This window comes from Ipomoea triloba, chromosome 12, assembly GCF_003576645.1.
Source record: "Ipomoea triloba cultivar NCNSP0323 chromosome 12, ASM357664v1".
NCBI lineage: Eukaryota > Viridiplantae > Streptophyta > Magnoliopsida > Solanales > Convolvulaceae > Ipomoea > Ipomoea triloba.
The window spans coordinates 26,681,414-26,702,576 of NC_044927.1; the positions used below are offsets into that span (position 1 = coordinate 26,681,414).

General features: G+C 32.1%; 1 protein-coding gene and 1 long non-coding RNA gene across 2 annotated transcripts in view; one reads left to right on the forward strand and one right to left on the reverse strand.

The window, feature by feature from the left end:
* LOC115998214 overlaps positions 1-4,736 on the forward strand; it is a 5,219-nt gene extending 483 nt beyond the window's left edge. The window contains exons 2-3 of the long non-coding RNA XR_004093852.1: positions 54-145; positions 3,862-4,736. This is a non-coding gene — a long non-coding RNA (uncharacterized LOC115998214). The remainder of the gene's footprint in view (positions 1-53; positions 146-3,861) is intronic.
* A 5,907-nt stretch (positions 4,737-10,643) lies between these two features.
* The window catches only part of LOC115999599, a 30,674-nt gene continuing 20,154 nt past the window's right edge, over positions 10,644-21,163 (reverse strand). Inside the window, exons 10-14 of the mRNA XM_031239440.1 lie at positions 12,556-12,635; positions 12,269-12,412; positions 11,990-12,143; positions 11,306-11,520; positions 10,644-10,847 (exon numbers count right to left, since the gene is read on the reverse strand). Coding sequence (XP_031095300.1) covers positions 10,644-10,847; positions 11,306-11,520; positions 11,990-12,143; positions 12,269-12,412; positions 12,556-12,635 — 797 coding nt within the window. The remainder of the gene's footprint in view (positions 10,848-11,305; positions 11,521-11,989; positions 12,144-12,268; positions 12,413-12,555; positions 12,636-21,163) is intronic.

A 21,163-nucleotide genomic window follows, 5' to 3' on the forward strand; every position in this document is an offset into this window, starting at 1 on the left:
TTTTTTTTTTTTTTTTTTTTTTTTAGATTTTGTTTGAATAATTTGTGTGCAAGGTTAATGAAGAGATAGATGATGAAGCAGGAGAGCAGGCAATAACAATTCAAGTGCTGTTAGCAGGATCAAGAACAGTAGGCATATATTTAAGGTAAGCTCTGGCTTCCTCCTTTTTAGTCCATTGTTTGCATATCTGGATGCTTATAATATGTTTCCTAATTCAGATCATTATTATCAATTTTCATTGAATTTAGTCCATCAGTTCTTCCAAACGTTGTCAATTTGATCGTGAAGCTATTTGATTAGTTAATTTTTCATTTTAACGATTTGTTTGGATTTTATAGAATTTTGCACTACACACATCTCTCAATGTTCTATGGTAATCCAACTTGTATACTTTGTTAGTATCGACTGACCAAATTGCCAATGTTTGAAATGATTAGGAAATTAAATGTCTAAAAAGTAATAATGGGATTGGTGAAATTTTATTTCCTTATACATGCGTAGTAGCGTCACAAGATGTTGGACTGAGTTCTTCAAGCGGTTTTTGTGCGGTTGTGTGGTAAGAGGAGAGTCATTGATCTTGCCAAAATCAAAGTCTAGGATTAACGTTTAAAAAAACGCAGTGACAATTTGACCATTTTCTATATGGGTCAAACTTAAGGTGCGTAGGGTTTGTTCTTAAAGTGCATAGGTCTTGTGCTTAAGGTGCGTAGGGTTTGTTCTTAAGGTGCATAGGTCTTGCGCTTAAGGTGCGTCGTGCATCTTCTTTAGGTGTGTGGTTTCTGTACTTAATGTGCGTGTAGTTGAGAACTTAAGATGCGTAAGTTATATGCTTAAGGTGCATATGTTTTGCGCTTAAGATGTGTGATGTCTGTGCTTAAGATGCATCGATTTTTTAGTTGATAACTTAAGGTGCGTTAGGTGTCTCAGTCTAAAGCGTTAGACATTCATTAAAATACCCAAGATATATTACATCGCTAAATAGTTGAAAAGAGTACTATACATCCAATCTCCTTAAAATACCCAATATATATTACATATCTAAATAGTTGAATAGAGTATTCTACATCCAATCCCATTAAAATACCCAAGATATATTACATGACTACATAGTTGAATAGAATACTATACATCCAATCTCCTTAAAATACCCAAGATATATTACATGACTACATAGTTGAATAGAGTACTATACATCCAATCTCCTTCAAATACCTAAGATATATTACATGACTACATAGTTGAATAGAATACTATACATCCAATCTCCTTAAAATACCCAAGATATATTACATGACTACATAGTTGAATAGAGTACTATACATCCAATCTCCTTCAAACACCTAAGATATATTACATGACTACATAGTTGAATAGAGTACTATACATCCAATCTCCTTCAAACACCTAAGATATATTACATGACTACATAGTTGAATAGAGTACTATACATCCAATCTCCTTCAAACACCTAAGATATATTACATGACTACATAGTTGAATAGAGTACTATACATCCAATCTCCTTCAAACACCTAAGATATATTACATGACTACATAGTTGAATAGAGTACTATACATCCAATCTCCTTCAAACACCTAAGATATATTACATGACTACATAGTTGAATAGAGTACTATACATCCAATCTCCTTCAAACACCTAAGATATATTACATGACTACATAGTTGAATAGAGTACTATACATCCAATCTCCTTCAAACACCTAAGATATATTACATGACTACATAGTTGAATAGAGTACTATACATCCAATCTCCTTCAAACACCTAAGATATATTACATGACTACATAGTTGAATAGAGTACTATACATCCAATCTCCTTCAAACACCTAAGATATATTACATGACTACATAGTTGAATAGAGTACTATACATCCAATCTCCTTCAAACACCTAAGATATATTACATGACTACATAGTTGAATAGAGTACTATACATCCAATCTCCTTCAAACACCTAAGATATATTACATGACTACATAGTTGAATAGAGTACTATACATCCAATCTCCTTCAAACACCTAAGATATATTACATGACTACATAGTTGAATAGAGTACTATACATCCAATCTCCTTCAAACACCTAAGATATATTACATGACTACATAGTTGAATAGAGTACTATACATCCAATCTCCTTCAAATACCTAAGATATATTACATGACTACATAGTTGAATAGAGTACTATACATCCAATCTCCTTCAAATACCTAAGATATATTACATGACTACATAGTTGAATAGAGTACTATACATCCAATCTCCTTCAAATACCTAAGATATATTACATGACTACATAGTTGAATAGAGTACGTACTATACATCCAATCTCCTTAAAATACCCAATATGTATATACATGGCTAAATAGTTTAATAGAGTACTATACAACCAATCTATGTCCAAAGTCCTGAAATTTGATGCCTTGAGCTCAGGGCAAAAGTGCGCTGTTCCAATATTCAAAGTCTTCAGGCAATTAAAGCCCAAAATTACCTAGTAAATATAAATAAATAAATATATGCAGTGGTGAAGATGTAAGACCCTTACTTCATTTCAAACTCTTTAATAATATCCAAAGAAATAAATAAATATTAAAAATTATCCAAATCGAACAATGTCACAATTGTGTCCAAGTTCAAGATTCTTTCATTATATTTGAATTTAATTAATAATTATTTAAATTTAAATATAATACTCCGTAAAACTTTAATTCAATGAACCAAAACCAAAATTATTTGGGCTAATCAAATTTATTCAATTGTTTAAATTCAACACGTTAACATAGCCCAATTAATTAAATTGGCCCAATAACCAATTCTCAAACTACGGCCCAATAAAAATTTGTCTGCCCATTTGTCTTTTTTTCAAAATTTCTATGTCTACAAATATATACTCCGTATATAAAAGATTTAATCAAATCAGCACCAAACAGAAAAAGAATAAATTATTGTAAGAAAAAAAAAATTGGAAAACAAAAACGACGGAAAACAATCTGAAGAGGCTGTGAGAATGTGAGATCTCACCGTCATTGAAAATTGCTTGGAGGTCTGTGCTGGCATCATAAAAGAGAGATGAATACTGAGATGTTTCGGGTTGCCCCGTTCCGAATCTTTCTCCAATTCCTTGTTGCTATATATATATATATATGTAATACGAAGGCTTTAATTAAAGTATATATAATATATATATATATATATATATATATATAGAGAGGGTCAGTGTGACCGCCCCTTAACGTGCGGTCCGCTGCATCACTTATATACAATTATACACCACTCAATGTTAGTAAATACACCACACAAAGTGCGTACCCATCATCAAAAAACACACCAGGTATGTAAACATACACCAGGCAATGTTAGTAAATGCATCATTAGAGGTGGCCGGTGGGGGTGTTATGGTGCATTATTTTGGGTATGTGGTGTGTTCAATGGTGTTTTTGTGTATTTTCATTTTAAGATTGAGTGGTGTGAACAACATCGACTGTACAGAAAGAAACGCCCACATTTGAACAGATTTCAATATACATACACGCAACTCTGTACCTGATTAGAGTAACATGGATTCATAACATCAAACGCCGCCGCCTGTGGTGCACTTATCGGAGGGCATATTGTTGGCGTCGCTGGTCCCACATAACTCTCAGTAAAACAAGCCATTTTTTGGTCGTAGTTATCTGTTGCATGCCACAACGTTAATGTAAGGATTTAATCCAGCTAGCTAATGTAACGAAAATTAAAACGACTCACTATACTACGTACAGTCAAACTCCCCTTGTGCTGAGTATATTGTTGGCACTGCAGCTACAACAGCATTAAGATTATTATTATTTGGCAGGCAAAATATTGATTCATCTTGCTGGGTGGCCAAAGGTACACCAAGGCAGAGCCCGTTTGGCGCCCGGTTGCGGCGGCGGGGCTTTGCCACTAGTTGACGACGTTTGATATCCTCATGCGCCTGGTATACGTGGGAATCGTGATAATGCCACATCGCAAATTTATTCCTCCTTTCACTTTTGGAATATAAGAATCGCCTAAGCTTCTGCAAATACTCAATACTGGATTATCATCTCTACTCTGTTTCAATCTATGTATTTTGCCCACTAAGACCACGAGAGGAGAAGGAGTTTAACTAACTCACATCCTCAGGTAGTGCCTGCGGGTAGTTTCCTCACATATATACACAATACTGGATTCATTATCATCAGTTACCAACCTGTAAATGACTCCCAACATGTGCTCTCGTTAGTTTCTGCACATTCATGGCCTTCAAAATTTCACTGCTCCTTACATCCTTCTTCATCACTTCTAAAACTTTGTTTGGCACTACTCGTTCTCCTGCATGTAATCAAATTTTGAAATGTACTAAAATAATTTTTAATAAAAATTCTTTTAAAAGGAAATTGGTAGAAGAAAATTTTTTAAGTGTGGGAAAAATCTGACCTTTATCGCCTATTAAGATAACGGCCTGCAACAATATGAGATGAAATTCAACATTCCAGAAGAGGATCTTCGTGGTAGTTCTGTTTCTGGATTTTTCTGCCCCGACCCGGCTGAGATCCAACAAACTCGGCCATCAGCTTCAGAGTTCAGGCATCAATGAGTGAATGAATGAATGATTGATTGATTAATGAAGGATGAGGTGACTGAGAAGTCTGCAGACAGTCACACACTGTAAACACATATATATACAGTTTATGGATTTTCCTGGAATGATATACTCATATCCTTTGACTGAATTTATTAATATAAATAAATAGTCATAAATCACAATTTTTATATGGAAAAGTCATACGTATAAATGTATAATCCCATGAAGTATAATTCTCACTGCATGTTTAATTTTAATCAGAATAAGTAAAACAAATGAATAAAAACTATGCATGATGCACCCTATTGTATTTATCCTAGATTCATATAGGTAGTATGTAGTGTTATTCTTTTTATTCTGAAAAAGAATAACAAAAATAATATATCATTTTTTTTATAACTATGCGTCTATGCGATAGTAAAAATATCAAATTACATATAGTATAACTATAACTCCATCTGTCATAGAATTGATCAGATAGAATCATAGAATCTCTTTTAAGTATCTTTAACTTGTTGAATTTTGGGGTCCTAAAATCTCCGCTGTCTTTGTCATTGTCTCCTCGATTTGAGCTTTGGGGCCAATGGGGCAATAGGACCCTTATTCATTCGATTCCAAAATTGTTTACTTCGTATTTATTTTATTAAAGGATATTATTAGCCATGTGCTTATTTGATACTCCGTAAATCTTTTCTACGCATTTGATTAAAAAGTCAAAAGCTGCCATCTTGTCAGTGTTGCTTAGCTGCCATACATGATGTGCAAGCTTGCAACAGATGGTGAAAAAAAAATTAAAATATAATTTTTTTTATACATCACCTTGCAATTGAGCTAATTATAGGGATGTGATCAGCGTTATGATTAATAATATATAAAAGCCAGCAATTTATATCATGCCTACATAGTATTATAGATTCTGGATCAAAATAATGAAATACACAAAATTCATACACATAAAGTAAAGAATTTAATAACACAAAACACATACACATGTGATATATTTACTTATTTTTAAAATCTAATTGAAGTACATAATTTGTGTTCATAACAAACTTTACAATACAAAACACATAATTAATAACATAAGACACAATTATTAATTTATTTTAGACACAAAATTCATACTCTTACAGTACAAAATTTCATAACACAAAACTCATAGTTCATAATATATGACACATATACATATACTAGAGTCCACAGTGCAGCGTAAAGTTTGAACCTGGTCCATGATATAAGGTTGATAAAAGCCGACCGTGACGTAATTAGTAGTAGCTTTGCTATCGTGAGTCAACCGTCATTTAAATTTCTCCTGTGTGTTCCATTTACCGATATGCTTGGTCCCCCAGCCACGCCTTTATCAACTATTTTAGAGTGGTACGCTGCGCATAGATAGATGTCATGCCATCGACCGGTCAACATTGCAATGTAGACTCGGGTTCATGTTCACAATTTTATAATTTCATGTTCATAAATACATAACTTTATATTCACATTTTCATAACTTTATATTTACAGTTTTATAACTCTACTTTCACAATTTCATAATTCCATGTTCACAATTTCATAAATCTATATTCACAATTTCAAAAAAAAAACAGTATCAAAACTCTATTATCAACACTATAACACAATTTTTAAATTTATATAACAAAATTGTAAATATAGAGTTCAAACATTGTGAATAGTGAGTAATGTAATTTTCTATATTGAGATATAAAATTGTGAACATAGAGTTCTAAAATTATGAAGATAGATTGTGGTCCCGAGTTCATAGCATAATTTGCCGAGCATAGATTGATGGAAAAAGACATCTATAAGAATGAACGAGTCTCATGAATTTTTATTCGTAAGATAGATCAAAAATTTTTATAAATGTTATACTTTTTTATATAAATATATATATTTTTATAAATAACTCCTCAATCCCTAAATATATTATTTTAATTATAAATATAACATTTTCTTAATAAGTATAACACTTTTACTTATAATTAATATCAATTTATCTATGATTAATATTCCAATTTTTTATAACGTATTATGTTTTTCTTCATAAGCAATAATTTATTTATTTATTTATGATTAGTATTATACTTTTTCTTATAATATTTTTCAATTAATAAATATGACATTTTTCATCATAAATATTATAATATTTATTTATTTGACCTGTCTCATAAAAATAAAAATAAAAAATCGACCCCTGAACATCTCAACTGGTCATAGAAGTTAAGTTTGAGAGAAGAAAAAGTAAAAAATCAATAAAACAGTCATGACACGAGGCTCACTCTATATTTATTACTTCTTTTTTTTTTTTGAAAGGTATATTTATTACTTAAGAATTAAGAATTTAAGATAAGAGAATTCAAAGACAGAGAGAGATATAATAGATTCTGTCGGAGAGTGACAGTAACTGTGACATCATAGTTTAATTACTTTAAGATTTCATTTTTTTTCCCAAAATTTATACGTGTTATATTGCCAGCCTGTCAATCCACTTTTCAGTCTATATATATATTCTTTCCAAAATTTATACGTGTTATATTGCCAGCCTGCCCACAAATTATATGGTGGACCATAGTCCACGACTGATAGTGCAGTTGTGTTGAAAGAATACTGCAGTTATGTTGAACTGATACTGCAGTTATGTTGAAAGGAAACTGAGTTGCGCGAAACAGAGGTTGTTCATCCGTTCAACACCACTGCAGTATCCGTTCACCACAACTGCAGTATTCGTTCAATACAACTGCAGTTCCGAACGGATTAAACGTTCTCTGTTTCGTCGCAACTGCAGTTTCCTTTCAACACAACTTTAGTATCTGTTCAACACAACTGCAGTATCCTTTCAACACAACTGCAGTATCAGCCATGACCCATGGTCCACGGTATAAGTACTGCATCCTGTCAATCCACTTTTCAGTCTATATATGTATTTTTTCCAAAATTTATACGTGTTATATTGCTAGCCTGTCAATCCACTTTTCAGTCTTTTTATATATACTAGTTATCAAACGTGCGTTGCGCGATTAAATCAATGCCCAATGCTTATTTTTAAATTAGTGTTCATTAATTGGTTAAAGTAGTTATATAATAATAAGAGAGAAAAAAATGTTAAATTAATAAAAAAAAAATTGTAATCATTATGAATACAAATACAAATAATAGAATTAGAATGATAATATTTTGACAATCATACCTATACAATGTCAAGGTTTAGTTTTGGGTGAATGCCAGTGAGAAGGGGAGGGGTTTATATACTGTTATTTTGGGTAGAATAATGATTTTTTTTTTTTGGGTTTTTTGCCCAAGGTATATACTGTTATTTTGGGTAGGGGTATATACTATTATTTTGGGTAGAATAATGACTTTTTTTTTGGGTTTTTTGCCCAAGGTATCCCTAGTTTTTTTGGGTAGGGGTATATACTGTTATTTTGGGTAGAATAATGATTTTTTTTTTTGGGTTTTTTGCCCAAGGTATCCCTAGTTTTGGGTGAATACCAGTGAGAAGGAGAGGGGTTTATATACTGTTATTTTGGGTAGAATAATGATTTTTTTTGCCCTAAGGTATCCCCTAGCCGACAGCTAAAAGACTAACCTCCGTCCCAACGGTCAGCAGAGTCGGATTTTAGGGCGTGCAACATGTGCGACCGCACAGGGCCTTTGGGGCGGTCCTTTGGGGGCCCCGAGTCCAGCCCTGGCCTAGTTAATATATGTATTTGTGATTATATTGGCTCAAAATTAATTTTTTTTTTTTACATTTTTCTTCAATTCGTAGTTTATTTATTTATACTTTGATAGGGGATAGGGCCTCACTTAGTTATTAGCACAGGGCCCCGTAAATCAAAAAATTGACAAAAGTGGTAGGGGACTGGCCAAATGATTTGCTCCATTCACCTGGGTGGGGGTTGAACCCCCAACCTCATGCTTAAAGGACGAGGTGCTAAACCACCACACCAACCATCTTGGTTAGGTTAAATAATGATTTAGTTAGGAATCTATACAAAATTGTATTATATAATCCTATTAAGACTTCAATATTCTAATTTTAAGTTAGGAATCTATACAGAATTGTATTATAGAATATTGCCAATTTGTTTGAAAATTGCAATAAAGAAACAAATTAGCTAAAGTATTTAATGTTAAACTTCTGTTATATTTAACGGAAAGAATTTGGTAAAATTATAAATAATTATGATATATTAGGAATTTAATTGGAGGATGCACAATAAGAAGAACACAAAATACAATATGTTATAGCAGACTATTACACCTACATTTTTTTAGTTCCAGTTAGGGATCTAACATTATTGGCTCTTATTATAAGTGTGTGTGTGTGTGTGTGTGTGTGTGTGTGTGTGTGTATATATATGTATGTATGTATGTATGTATATATATATATATGTATGTATGTATGTATTCTCGTTTGATTAATTGGTTCTAGACTATTATGGTATGATTATTTTTTGTCTTTCGCCAATAAAACCATTTAAATGACGTTAAATACAATTTTATTTTATTTCCAAAAAAAAAAATCTCATTATGGTCGGTTCTAATTTTATTTTTTTTTTTCATTTTTTTGTTCTAGATTTATGTGTTAAGCCTTCTTCAATAGTTAAATTTGGGTGTGATTTTTGAGAAGTTTTTGTAAGTATGATTAGGAAAGAGAAAATGAGGATAGAGGAAAAAATAAAAGTAAAAAAAAAAACAACAAAACTAGAAAAGAAAAAAGAAAAAAAAATAGAAATTACGCGCCTGTCTGGACACGAAAATTGCTGAGCTTCTATCCAGTGGGACCCACGACCTCTGCCAAAACCCAATATGGTGCAAGAGAAAAAAACCATTAAAACCCCTTCCCTCCCATTTGTAAAAAGCCAACACACTAGCTTTTACTGTTCCAAAATCATTTTAAAATTAACCAATGGGGATGACCTTATTACACTTTTAGTTCTCTTTTATTTTTTTCCAAAAATCCTCGTTACTCCTAATATTATTGTAGGATAACAATTTTTGTTTGCGGTCAACAAATATTTTTAAATGACATTAAAATTAATGTTATTAATCACCCAAAAAAACCTCATTTCTTCATTTTGGTAATAGAAAATAAGAATACAAAGGTTCTATATGTTGGAAAAGAAATCATATACTACACATACAAATCTCGGAGGACCAAAAAAAAAAAAGAAAAGAAAAGAAATTAAGGGCATATTTGGTAGCCCAGAAAATGATTTTTCGGACTTTTGGTGTTTGGTCGCGAAAAATGCGGTCAGCGAAAAACAACTTATGGACTTGGCTTCAACAATTTTTTGGCCAAAATGGCTTGCTCTGTAGCTTCCAGCGGACTGGTTTCCGGCCAGTCCGCCGAAAATCATAGCAGATCTGCTCTGTTTTCGGCCAAAACCAGAGCAGTTCTTGCGAAAACCAGTCCACCAACTGCGTTTTTTTTAAAAAGAAATATCATTATTTTATATATTATTATACTTTTTTTATATTAAATAATTAAAATGTAAAATTATACAACTTAATACATTTTTCAAAAAATGAGCCAAACATACAAAGATGATGTTCCAGAATGCAACCAAACATTGAAAATGAAATCATTTTCTGAAAAATAACTCATTTTCCAGAAGTCATTTTTCTGCTTTCCAAACCAAACACACCATAATACTTAGAAATGTATAGAGATTTTCTATGCAATGGATTCATACGATAATGATGGGAGAAACAAACATGACATATTGTGTTTCATTAAAAATAAGATTATAGTTAGCTCATGAGTAGAGGTTTGGCCCCAACTTAAGTACCACTCCACAATCTCGTGGGGAGTCGATGTGGGATCGTATTATTACCCACCCCTTGAGAAGTTGACATCCGCGACGGCTTACACTTCGGACTCTTCTCAGCACCAAGTAGCCATTTTTCCTTTGGACGACTCACACTCAGGACTCTTCTCGGCACCAGGTAGCCTTTTTCCCTTTGAATGACTTCACTTCGGACCTTATCAAGCACCAAGTAGCCCCTTTCTTCTACTAGGTTTCCCTTTGAATGACTTCACTTCGGACCTTATCAAGCACCAAGTAGCCCCTTTCTTCTACTAGGTCGGCACCGGATGAGTGGAGGGCTTCACTCTGGATAGCTTTCACTCCAGACTCTTCTCGATTCCCTTTGAACCTTATCAAACATTGGGTAGCCCTCTTTAGAGGGCCAAATAATATGGCACTTAAGGCAAGATCCTAACTTCACCACAAAAGCTAACTCATGGATGGAGGTTCAGTCCCAATTTAAGTATTACTCGACAATCTCTTGTGAAACCGATGCGGGTTAGGATCTTATCATATATCAATCTCTATTTGGAAGGATAAGTGGGCAAGTGGCTACCGGACCTCACTAACCCTATGGTTGAGACTACCCCCTTCCCTTATCTGGTGAATGAAACTGTTAGCTCTCTCTTAAAATTCAATGACAGATTGACAGGGGATGGGATACAGAGGCCATAAATGATATCTTCACACCAAGGCATGTCATATTGATTCTCAATATTCCACAGTATAGGACTCTAGTCCACGGTATAATGATTGGGACACCTCGTGGTCTAAACCCCCACAAAAAAAGGAAAAAAAAAAAAGAAAAAAGAAAAAAAGACAGACATGTAAAAATAAGCAAACAGAATTTGGTGCATTAACAGCATTACAAATCTGAAAAAAATGTAGTTACCTCTAAATTTGCCTGCAACTGCTCCGATCCAAGCTCTGTCTTTATTATCATATGCATAACTGTTGCCGGAAGCCACCAGGACAAAACCCTCATTCTTTGGCGTGTCCTTGTAACTTGGATCAGGAGACTGCAACAGCGGCTGTACAAGGAGAGAGCGAGTCCCCTTTGGAAGTAGCTCCTTGAATTGAGAATCTGGATATAAGACATTCTTTTAATCGATCGCAGCTGTAGAGATGATAAATTTTGTCTCCAAATGGACAGAGCATGCATCTTAAGGATGATATGGGTCATATGACTACATGAGAATGCAAATGTTATATTAGTTGAGCGTATATAATATTAATGTATAAACATCAATGTGCAATACAAATATCAGATTAGTCTTTTAGTTGAGATAAAAGCTATGGTTCATTTTGGTATTAGGGTCAACAGCATGCCAAACGTCATGGGTTCAAATCTCCTCGTCATCTAATAACCGGCTCGCACACGTGAACGGGCGTATTGAGCATATAATATATAAACAACTTGCAAGGTGATCCCCCACCAAAAAAAAACTTGCAAGGTCATCCAATGGCACTGCTATCAGGATTTAGCCAGAAATCTGAAAACCTTAGCAGCAAAAACTTTCCACAAAAGGCAATAGCAGTAAGACAACGCATACCTGTAGCTTGAGGAAAATAGAGTGTGTCCTCCAAATTGAATAGACCAAGTTTCTGAATCTGTTTCTCAAACCAATCACATACATCAGCTTTTGATACATCTTGAGGAGTTGTCCAATAGCCTCGCACACACAGCGCATCTTGAGTTGAGATAAGCTACAAAATGAAATAGCGGGAAAATCAAATGGCATAAATAACTAGCAAAGGATACTGAAATTCCTTATGTACAGGTATTAAGCCCATCAACTAATATCTATTCAAATGTTGAGTCCAAAACATACCACTGATATTGTGTTTGTATTGCGCAACAGAACGTATGATCCCCAAGCCAAATCCTCCTTCAGAGTATCCGGAACATTTTGTGATATGACAAAGGTTTGTTCAGCACCATCAGGAACATTTCTTTCGTTAACTAGAACAGCCCCCTACAGTTAACGGAATAACAAACTGATACTTTAGTTAACATTGGATGTAACCTTCTCTAGTTCTGTGCTATGCAAAAATGGAAAAATGTGCTTTAACTTCTAATCCACGGTATCCTGAAGAAAGATGGCTGAATAGTGAATACACAACTTATCAGCAGGAATGTTGTAACATTGAAAACACAAACAGAAAAGCACAAGCATTTAACTAGCAAGCAACTATGGCCTGTATTTTCAATAAAGACATTTATTCTGCATCAAACTTTCAAGTTCGAAGCGTTGATAGCTAAAAAAGCAAACTTCTATCTAGTGCACTGGCTGAGCATACTGCATATTACATTACAAGATCAGATGCTTTAGATATGGATTGGCGGCTTGGCGCTTGCAACGCAGTGGATCGGATGAGTGAGCTGTAGGACTGTACGTAGCAGAAGAAGCTTAATTAATTAGCTTTGATTTTCGGCGAATTAACAGAATAATAATCAATCATTTAAGCAATGTCACCTATATATAAAAACTAATTTATACATTCAAATATGATAATACAATTGCTAATACAATTTATTCTTTTTTTACTTTCTTATTCCTAATAAAATTATTAATCCTAATAATAGAGTACATATACTCCCTGCAACGTAATATTATAAAATATTATAATACAATTTATACTGATCAACAATATACCTGTAGTTTTTTTTTTTGAAAGGACAATATACGTGTAGTTAGTATATATACTTCTCTACAAATCGTAAACAATATTATTCTACAAAATTTGCAAATTGTGAACAATAACATTAGTCTAATCATGATTAATTCTACCTTCGTGATCGTTCTCTAATTGGTCTGTTTTCATCTCTACTTCCGACATATCCTTCAAAACGAAAAAAAAAAAATTGTATAAACTATAAACATAAAGTACTAACATTGTGAACATGAACTTGGGTTCATGGCATAAATTTTTGGCCATTCGATATTTGGGCTTAGTAGTGAGGGCCGTTTCTTTGGTTTAATCTGGGAGGCTTAGCAGAAGCTCTTTTGGAATATTTATCATTGGGTTCAAAATGTGGTTTCGAGCACTAAGGTTCTAAATTGTTTTGGGTGAATCATTGTACACACAATTGTGTAAATTATACTATCAAATAATATACATTCAGTATAAAAATAATACACTTTTAATATATTAAAAATTTACATTGTATTCAAATAATGTATATTATTTGTGTACTGAATGTACATTATATTGTATAATGTACATTTAATACACAAATAATGTACATTTAGTATATTAAAAATGCACTTTCTGTTATGGTATACACAGCACTATGTGGACCATGGTCCACACACAATAATTTGCCGCGATTGGATGTGTGACAATCGTTATAAAAAATACATTTTTAATATACTAAATGTACATTATGTGTATACATAAATTTTTTTAATATGTTACCAAATAATGTACATTCAGTACAAAAATAACATACTTTTAATATATTAAAAATGTATATTACATTCATGATTCACAAAAATAATCGACTTTTAATATATTAAAAATGTATAAATAATATACATTCAGTACAAAAATAATACACAATAATTTGCCCATGCCTGAAGTTTATCACTCATCTTAATTGGGCCTTGCATGCGTTTGATTTCCTTTGAATTTGGAAAAATAATTCGGTTCTCCGAAAAAAAAAAAAAAAAAGAAAAAGTAGTAGTAGTACTTTATCACTCATCTTAATTGGGCCTTGCATGCGTTTGATTTCCTTTGAATTTGGAAAAATAATTCGGTTCTCCGAAAAAAAAAAAAAAAAGAAAAAGTAGTAGTAGTACTTTATCACTCATCTTAATTGGGCCTTGCATGCGTTTGATTTCCTTTGAATTTGGAAAAATAATTCGGTTCTCCGAAAAAAAAAAAAAAAAGAAAAAGTAGTAGTAGTACTTTATCACTCATCTTAATTGGGCCTTGCATGCGTTTGATTTCCTTTGAATTTGGAAAAATAATTCGGTTCTCCGAAAAAAAAAAAAAAAAGAAAAAGTAGTAGTAGTACTTTATCACTCATCTTAATTGGGCCTTGCATGCGTTTGATTTCCTTTGAATTTGGAAAAATAATTCGGTTCTCCGAAAAAAAAAAAAAAAAGAAAAAGTAGTAGTAGTACTTTATCACTCATCTTAATTGGGCCTTGCATGCGTTTGATTTCCTTTGAATTTGGAAAAATAATTCGGTTCTCCGAAAAAAAAAAAAAAAAGAAAAAGTAGTAGTAGTACTTTATCACTCATCTTAATTGGGCCTTGCATGCGTTTGATTTCCTTTGAATTTGGAAAAATAATTCGGTTCTCCGAAAAAAAAAAAAAAAAGAAAAAGTAGTAGTAGTACTTTATCACTCATCTTAATTGGGCCTTGCATGCGTTTGATTTCCTTTGAATTTGGAAAAATAATTCGGTTCTCCGAAAAAAAAAAAAAAAAGAAAAAGTAGTAGTAGTACTTTATCACTCATCTTAATTGGGCCTTGCATGCGTTTGATTTCCTTTGAATTTGGAAAAATAATTCGGTTCTCCGAAAAAAAAAAAAAAAAAGAAAAAGTAGTAGTAGTACTTTATCACTCATCTTAATTGGGCCTTGCATGCGTTTGATTTCCTTTGAACTAGTATAGTACCTGTGCGATGCATGAGATAAATATTGTTAAATTTATTGTACAATTGTGTGAAATAATTAAGATTGTATGTAATATTTTCAGAGCACCTAAAAAATAACAGTATTTATCTCACAATAAATTTATTTAATGTAGATTACAAATTTACATTTATACTTACATTTAAAATTTTAATTATTTTTAACATAATATATAATACTCTACGTGTGTGTATATATATATTTAAAAGTTTATAATATTTATGAAAATGACCCCACTCATTTTTTACTTGATTTCTTATCCATCAGATCTTACAGATCAATGGTTTAGATTTGTCATCACGTTCTCACTTGGGCGCATAGTTCTCATATAATTAGGATTCTATATATATATATATATATATATATATATATATATATATATATATATATATATATATATATATATATATATATATATATATATATATATATATATNATATATATATATATATATATATATCAATAGTTATGCCATGGACCCAGGTCCACCTTACGAGGTAGATCTAGGTCCAAAAACGACGCCGTTTTTTTTTTGTTTGTTTTTTTTTTTACTAAACATATTGGCCTGAAATGTGGAACACAAACTCTACATTCACATACGTTATACTCTACATTCACAATTTGTAAACTCCACATTCACACAGTACAAGATTATATGTTTAGTAACTATATTACCACTGTTATGCATTCACACATTCAAAGCTCTATATTCACAGGTTCTATACTGCATATTCACAACTTGAGAACTCCACATTCACACATTACAGGGCTACAAGTTGCTAGAACTTCTTAACTCTATTACAGATCCACACATGCATAACTCTACATTCACGATTTCTATACTCCATATTCACAACTTGAGAACTCCACATTCACACATTACAGGGCTACAAGTTGCTAGAACTTCTTAACTCTATTACAGATCCACACATGCATAACTCTACATTCACGATTTCTATACTCCACATTCACACAATCATAAGTCTACATTCATGATTTCTATACTCTAAATTCACACTTTGAAACCTCTACATTCACACATTTTTGGACAACTCTATATTCAGCAATATGTTTACTAATTAAAAAAAAAAAAGACAAAACGACGTAGTTTTGGACCCAGGTCCACCTTACCACAGCATAATTTGCGTGTATATATATATATATCTACTATACTAATAAGAGCCAAAGAGAGTTAGGCCTAAAATGGGTAGAAAAAATGGCGGTCAAATTATTTAATCAAATGGATGGTTCAGATGAATTATGTAATCAAATAGATGGTTAAGATAATTCAGATTAATATTATTAATAAAGATTACCTAATTTAACCTTACTTTTATGATTATCCGTTAAGTTTTCCGTTAAATATTATCTTCTCCGTTAATATTCCGTTAACTTTTAACTTACCCATTAATTTCTATAAAAAAGATCTTAGGTTCGAACCTCATCTCAATCAAATTTGACATACTTAAGTTTCTCACTTTATTTACTCTTATTAAATTAAATAAATTAGTGCCAAAGGTCTTGTGGTCAAGCGGTATGAAGTGATTCTCTCAAGTGGGAGGTCATGGGTTATACTACATGTAACAGGGTCAATAATATTCAAAAAAAAAATTAAATAAATTAGTAGCTACAAAGAATTATGTGTCTACAATACCTTTATTTGAAAAAATTAAATAATAGAAATAATTTCATTAGTTATATATTGTCTTTATATTCTCTCGATTCTTTACATTCAAATTTATCAATTGATATTCATTACATTGTCCATTATCTTATTTTTACAATATCTTGTAATTAAATATCAAAGTTATAGTACAAAATAATGTTATATATTTATTTACCAAGTATTTTATTAATACTATGAAAAATAAATTTTAAAATAATTTGAATCTAATTATATTAATTACTTGTAGATTGGTTGACAAAGAGAGTACTCAAATAACCCAACAAATTGAAGCGGAATCGCTCTATTTTACTCTTATTGAATTAAATAAATTAGTAGTTACACCAAAAAATGATACATCTGTATTTCTTTAATACCATGAAAAAAATAAAAAAGAATAGTTTGAAAGCAATCATATTAATTTATTTAATATTTTTTTTCTTAAACTAGGGATTTCTTTATCCACAATAACTCATTCAACAATAATTGTTGAACCAAATGAACTCCAAGCAGAACACCTAAAGAAAAGTCCATAACTCCTATATCATAATCTCATTGCATGACGTTGTCATCTATGCTACCAACAATAACCGAATTGCAAATAACACACTACCAACAAAACGGAAAAGAACAAATAGTAAAGATGAAAACAATGACAATGTTACTCAAAAGAGAATTAAGAACACTTAGGGTGTGTTTGGAAACCCGGAAAATGATTTCTGGAAATCATTTTCCGGGTTTTTGGTGTTTGGGAAGAAGGGGGAAAATAGAGTCAATGGAAATGAACTTCTTGGTCAATGGAAAATAAGCCCAATTTTATGGAAAATGACTTCCCCTTTTTTTGGGGGAAGTCATTTTCCAAAGTTTGCTTCTTCCTTCTCCTTTGCTTCTTCCATCTCCTTAGGCCTCCTAAATGCTTTAACTTCTTCATCTTCATCCCATCTTCTTGACATCTTCAACTTTTTCTTTTTGTTTTTAAGTAATAATTTATTTTTTTTAATATGAGATAGATATTATGAGTTTTATTTTTTTATTTGACATCTGAAACCAGTCGGCCACTTTTATTTTTTATTTTTATTTTTATTTTTTTTTATGAGATAGATATTATTTTGTTGTTATTTTTTGTGATTATTTTATTTTTTGGATTGTATATTTGTTATAAATGTTGTTACATTTAAACAAATTAATTAAAATATTCAATTATATAATTTTGTTCATTTTTCTACCCATTTTCTGGAAAATGAGCCAAACACACCAACACAGTTTTCTGTTCTGCCGCCAAACACAAGAAAGGAAAATATTTTCTGGAAAATGACTTATTTTCCAGAAACCATTTTCCTGCTTTCCAAACACACCCTTAGAAAAATTCAAATGAAAAGTAGTATTTATTTAGACTATCATTTTTAGACCAAATATTTAGACTATCTATTTTAGAATGTTGCAAACATTTATTTTAGTAATAATTATAATGATTTTTTTATATTATCTTGAATTCATATACTTTGAGTTAGATATTTAGATAAAAAAATTCGACATTCAATTACCCATGTATAAACTTCTCTTATATAATCTTGCATTGATATAATTTCAAATATTTATTTAAATATAAACATTGAGCATTAACCCATACGCGCAATGCGCATATAAAACTAGTATATAAAAGAAGTCTTGAATTTTCGGCTAAGCCCAAAAATGATCCAATAATTCAAGTCTAACTGCAAAAGCCCAAGAAGAGTCCAATTCGGCCCATCATCAAATCTACAATGATGTTCTTGCTACACATGGATCAGTCACATGCAAGACCAAATTCAAGGAAGGCCCAAGTCTCTCGTCCAGCCTGTCACATTCCAAGTAAATTGCAGCAGCTGATATTTTAAATCGTGCTACACTGTCCACCAACAGCTCAGTTCTAGACAATATTTTGGCCAACCCAAAAATAAAACGGTTGTTATGTCATAGACACGGGTCTATCTTACAAGGTTGATTTCAGTCTATGTTCACAATTTTAGAACTCTATGTACATAATTGTAAAATTTTATATTCATAATTTTTAAACCTCATATTCATAATTTTTAAACTCTATGTTCACAATTTCAGAACTGCTTTTTGTATTCGATAAAAATCACAGTAAAATATAATTTTTTAAAAATGATACACATATTAATTCACACATTGGCTATTTCGTAGAAGTCACACATTGTGTGTATTTATGTTGATTCGCAGGTTCTCACGAGAACAGTGGTTCTCATTTGATCATATATATGTATGTGTGTGTTATTGAACAACATGATTAGGAGCTAATTCCTATGTATTATAGACTTACATTTACTATTTTTATATGCATATTTGTTGGGACCCAGTTCATCATAAATTAGATATTTAAGTATAGAATTGGGTTGAATTAAGTTGATTATCTTGGACTACTCTGTTTGTCTGTTAGACCGAGAAAACCAATTTTGGTCCTTGGTCTCTTTAATTAGATCAATCCCAATAGATTTGCTATGGATTTGGGCTGCTTTGTTTGGGGAGTTGGGAATTTGGACCCTTTCGATTTAAAAGAATTTTTGGTTGTTAAATTATGCTATGGACCCGGGTCTACCTTACATTACTCACCCATGTTCATAATTTTAAAGTTTAAACTTTATATTCATAATTTTAAAACTCTATATTAACAATTTTAGATCTCAACGTACAAAATTACATTACTCAATATTCACAATTTTTGAACTCTATATTCACAATTTGTAATATAGATTCAAAAACTATGTTGTACTATTGAATATAGAGTTATAAAATTGTGCATATAGAATTGTGAAATTGTAAACATAAAGTTCTGTAATTGTAAACATAGAGTTTTAAAATATTGAACATGGATCTGGGTCTACCTTACAAGGTGTACCCAGATCCATTGCATAACCAGTCATTAAATTGAACATTGAAGAATGTATTTTATTCTCCTTTTTGGGCTACATACGGTTGGTCTTTGGAGATTTTAATTACACAGATTTGCTTGGGTTAAATATTCATAGAGAGCCTATATTTCGAATTTAAGTGGCAAATTATACCGTGCACCACGGTGCACACATCAAGGTGCACCACGTACGTAAACGACGTCGTTTTAAGCATTGAAAACTAACTGTCCTTTTTTATTGGAAATCATGTTTTCCGTTTCGGCCGGTCTATGTATTTATGTTAATATTCTGTGTATTCTAGGTAATTGTTCTGTGTATTCCAGGCAATCATTCTGTGTATTCTAGGCAACTGTTCTGTGTATTCATGTTAGTAATACATGTGATGTGTTTGTGCATTCGAATGTTTAGGAGGATGAGTTTTGTGTATTTTGTGTCAAAATTCTGTGTATTTATGTTATTAACACAGGTTGTGATGTGTTTGTGCATTCGAATGTTAGGAGGATGAGTTATGTGTATTTTGTATCAATATTCTTCTGTGTATTCTAGGTAATCGTTCTGTGTATTCCAGGCAATCATTCTGTGTATTCTAGGCAACCGTTCTGTGTATTCATGTTAGTAACACATGTTGTGATGTGTTTGTGCATTCTGATACACTCTCATTTGTACCTATTTTACTTGTGTTTTTATTTAGGTTTTATAATCAAATGTGTGATAAAATGTTGTGTCCAATGCTTATTTCCTCGTTTTCATATTTAAAATGGTATAATGCTTGGTTTAGATGTTTTTGATGTGTTTAGAAGTGCATTAGAACCATTTGTGAGCAAAAGCCAATCCAAAGGAGCCAAAGAGTTGTAATTCCCGCTACCATGGCGACATCTTGGTAATCGGACCATATCTCTTCCTATGAATATCCAAATGAGATGATTCTTGATTCATTGGAAAGAAGACTTTAAGGGCTACAACTCTTATGAAGACATCAAAGTGTAGATTGAAAGAGAAAATGGTCAAAAGATCAAAGAGTTGTAATTCCTGCTAAATATGGCGACACCTTGGTAATTGGACCATATCTCAGCCTAGGAATATCCAAATGAGGTGATTCTTGAACCATTGGAAAGAAGACTTCAAGGGCTACAACTCTTATGAATACATTAAAATGTGATTCGAAAGGGAAAAGGGTCAAAATCAGGATGCAAGTCGGAACTGCGTCACAGGAATTTTCGACGCGTCGAACTCAACTTTCGACGCGTCGAAAATCCCAAAAATGAGGCAGAATAGCCTCGTTTCGGCGCTGTAAACATTCGACGCGTCGAATGTTGGATTCAACGCGTCGAATGTTGGATTCAACGCGTCGAATGTCGCAGATCTGCGATTCTAAACTTTTAAAAATTGTCATTTTTGCCCTCCATTCTCCACCCACTATAAAAGCATCATTTTCTCTTCAAACCCTAAGCTTGGCTGCGGATTTGGACAAAGGAGAGCAAGGAAAGGAAGCTTCATCTTCTCAAA